This window comes from Echinococcus granulosus (assembly GCF_000524195.1).
Source record: "Echinococcus granulosus chromosome Unknown EG_S00245, whole genome shotgun sequence".
Taxonomy (NCBI): domain Eukaryota; kingdom Metazoa; phylum Platyhelminthes; class Cestoda; order Cyclophyllidea; family Taeniidae; genus Echinococcus; species Echinococcus granulosus.
In genome coordinates, this window is record NW_020170625.1 from 13,029 (window position 1) to 15,163 (window position 2,135).

The 2,135-nt window shown below is 39.3% G+C and overlaps 1 protein-coding gene across 1 annotated transcript in view; it reads left to right on the forward strand. All coding sequences in view use genetic code 11, as the record gives it.

Annotated features, from left to right (window-relative positions):
* Positions 1-82: 82 nt before the first annotated feature.
* The window catches only part of EGR_10636 (hypothetical protein), a gene marked incomplete at both ends in the record, with an annotated part of 3,185 nt that continues 1,132 nt past the window's right edge, over positions 83-2,135 (forward strand). The window contains 2 exons of the mRNA XM_024499885.1: positions 83-265; positions 850-1,004. Coding sequence (XP_024345696.1) covers positions 83-265; positions 850-1,004 — 338 coding nt within the window. The remainder of the gene's footprint in view (positions 266-849; positions 1,005-2,135) is intronic.

A 2,135-nucleotide genomic window follows, 5' to 3' on the forward strand; every position in this document is an offset into this window, starting at 1 on the left:
ATTGAATACGACTGGTTCTTTTGGGCTCGTTAGGCCCAATTTTTTTTCTCAGTTCATTTATCCTAACTGACAGGGCTTTATTATGTTAACTTTTCACCAAATAATCAAAATTACTTATCACTTATCAAATAATCCGGAGTTCCTAGCTAAAGCTACCAAAGAAAGCGACTTAAAAGCAGTAATGGAATTTATTTACGCCAATAACCTATTTACATCCGGATCAAATTTTCTGAGTTGGATCACGCTAAATGAAGTTCTGCTTCATGTGCGCTCGGGGATTGTGAAGACCTGCCATTCAAATGTTAATAGCCAAAGTTATTTAGAACCTCGAATTTGCGGTGCACAAGTAGAAAATGAGGAATCTTAATAATTTTGTGCTTTTCAGCATAGGAATAGTGTATTTTCCCTCTTTTCCTCCTCCTCATTCCCCTCCTTCTCCGCTTCGCAATTACCAGCTACTAGATTACGAAATCATGAAAAAAGGAATTTTTGACAAAACAATCATGATGCTAGTACAGGTTTTGTCCTCTACTTCTAAGATAATGTCATTTTACGAAAAAGTGAAGCAAATCCACAAACAATAAAAACGGTAAGCATCAGAACCTAATTTGACATCTACCTCAATCAGTTATTTCAGGCACATCAATCGCCAATTCTTCCGATTGCTATCACAGTGCTTCAGCACTAATACAAACACTGGCTTAAGTTTTATCGCTGTTACTGTCACTGTCTTCTGAGCGACTGTACCATGGCGCTGGAAATGGAGGACAGCGAATGAATGCTAAAAAGAAAGGTTAAGAAGGGAGCTTATTTCTAGGTTTAAGTTTCTAAATCACATTTATTTCGAAGCATAAAGTTGCCATTTTATTCCAAATTGTTTTGTCTTTAATTTTGATGTGGTTTATCGAAATGCTTACTGCTGTTGCAGACAATTTCCTAAATCTAAGGGTGGTTGTTGAAAAACCCGTTCCATTTTCCACCAAATGCAAAAACACAGGTGGCGAGTCCGCGTCGATTCCTTCACAATTTGCATGAAATGACCTCAGCTTAGACAATATTAACGAAAATCTCTGTCAATAGTTCAGTCGCCAATCTCAACGTCGCGCTATATTCATCCAAGTAGAGATGAGATTAGGCAGGTTCGGTCAAAAACTGCGAAAACACAGGTGAACCAATCAAAATCACTCAGCAAGTCCGTGTCGAATTAATTACAATTTGGATAAAATGACCTAAGGGAAAATGAAGGTCAATTATTGGAAGACAATTGACAAGTTTTCGTCACTGTTAATACAATTTTTGTAATGCAATGTCGGCTCATGCAATGTTAACGAAAAGGGCCGACAATACTTTCAAGGCCACTTTCAGCTTCATGCTACAGTCATCCAAGTAGGGATGAGCTTAGGCAGGTCTAGTCAAGAAAGGCCAAAACACAGGTCAATTAATCGAAAGCTAATAGTAACTTCGCGTCGATATCACTACAATTTGGATAAAATGACCTCAGCTCAGACAACATAAACGAAAAGGGTGGTCAATGTTATTAAAGTCACTCTCACCTACGCGCTACCTTGGTCCAAGTAGAGATGAGCTTAGGCAGGTCTGGTTTATAAATGCGGGAACACAGGTCATTTTGTCGAAGGCAAATGAAATTATGTTGCTATATGGGAGGACTTGGGGCTCGAGTATAAGGCAACTTCACTACGCCTAGTTGTGGTTGATACTCCTGTTGTGCAAATGTAGATATTAAATTGATGCTCTCGTTATTTTGGTGTTTTTAGCTTTGTGGTGTACAAATGAAAACATGAGACTTAATAAAGGGGTTGAGTTCACGGCGTTGCTAAATGTGTGGAGTGGGAAACAACCGAAGTAGTATGGAAACGCTGGCTGTGCTGGAAGTATGGACGTTTAGCCTTAGGGCCACATGTCTTAGGACTGCAGACAATGAGTCCTGCGTTTTCAGTAAGACCCTGTCGTTTTAAAATGCTCCTCGGATTGGGCGAAGGCACGTGGCAGCATTTTCCGTTTATTTATCAACTCACAATTGGCATCCCTATTGTTTTGCTCCATTCAATGCTAACAGATGGCAGAGCATGGCTGAGTATAATAATATAATAATTGGAAAGTCCTATCGAAGGCAA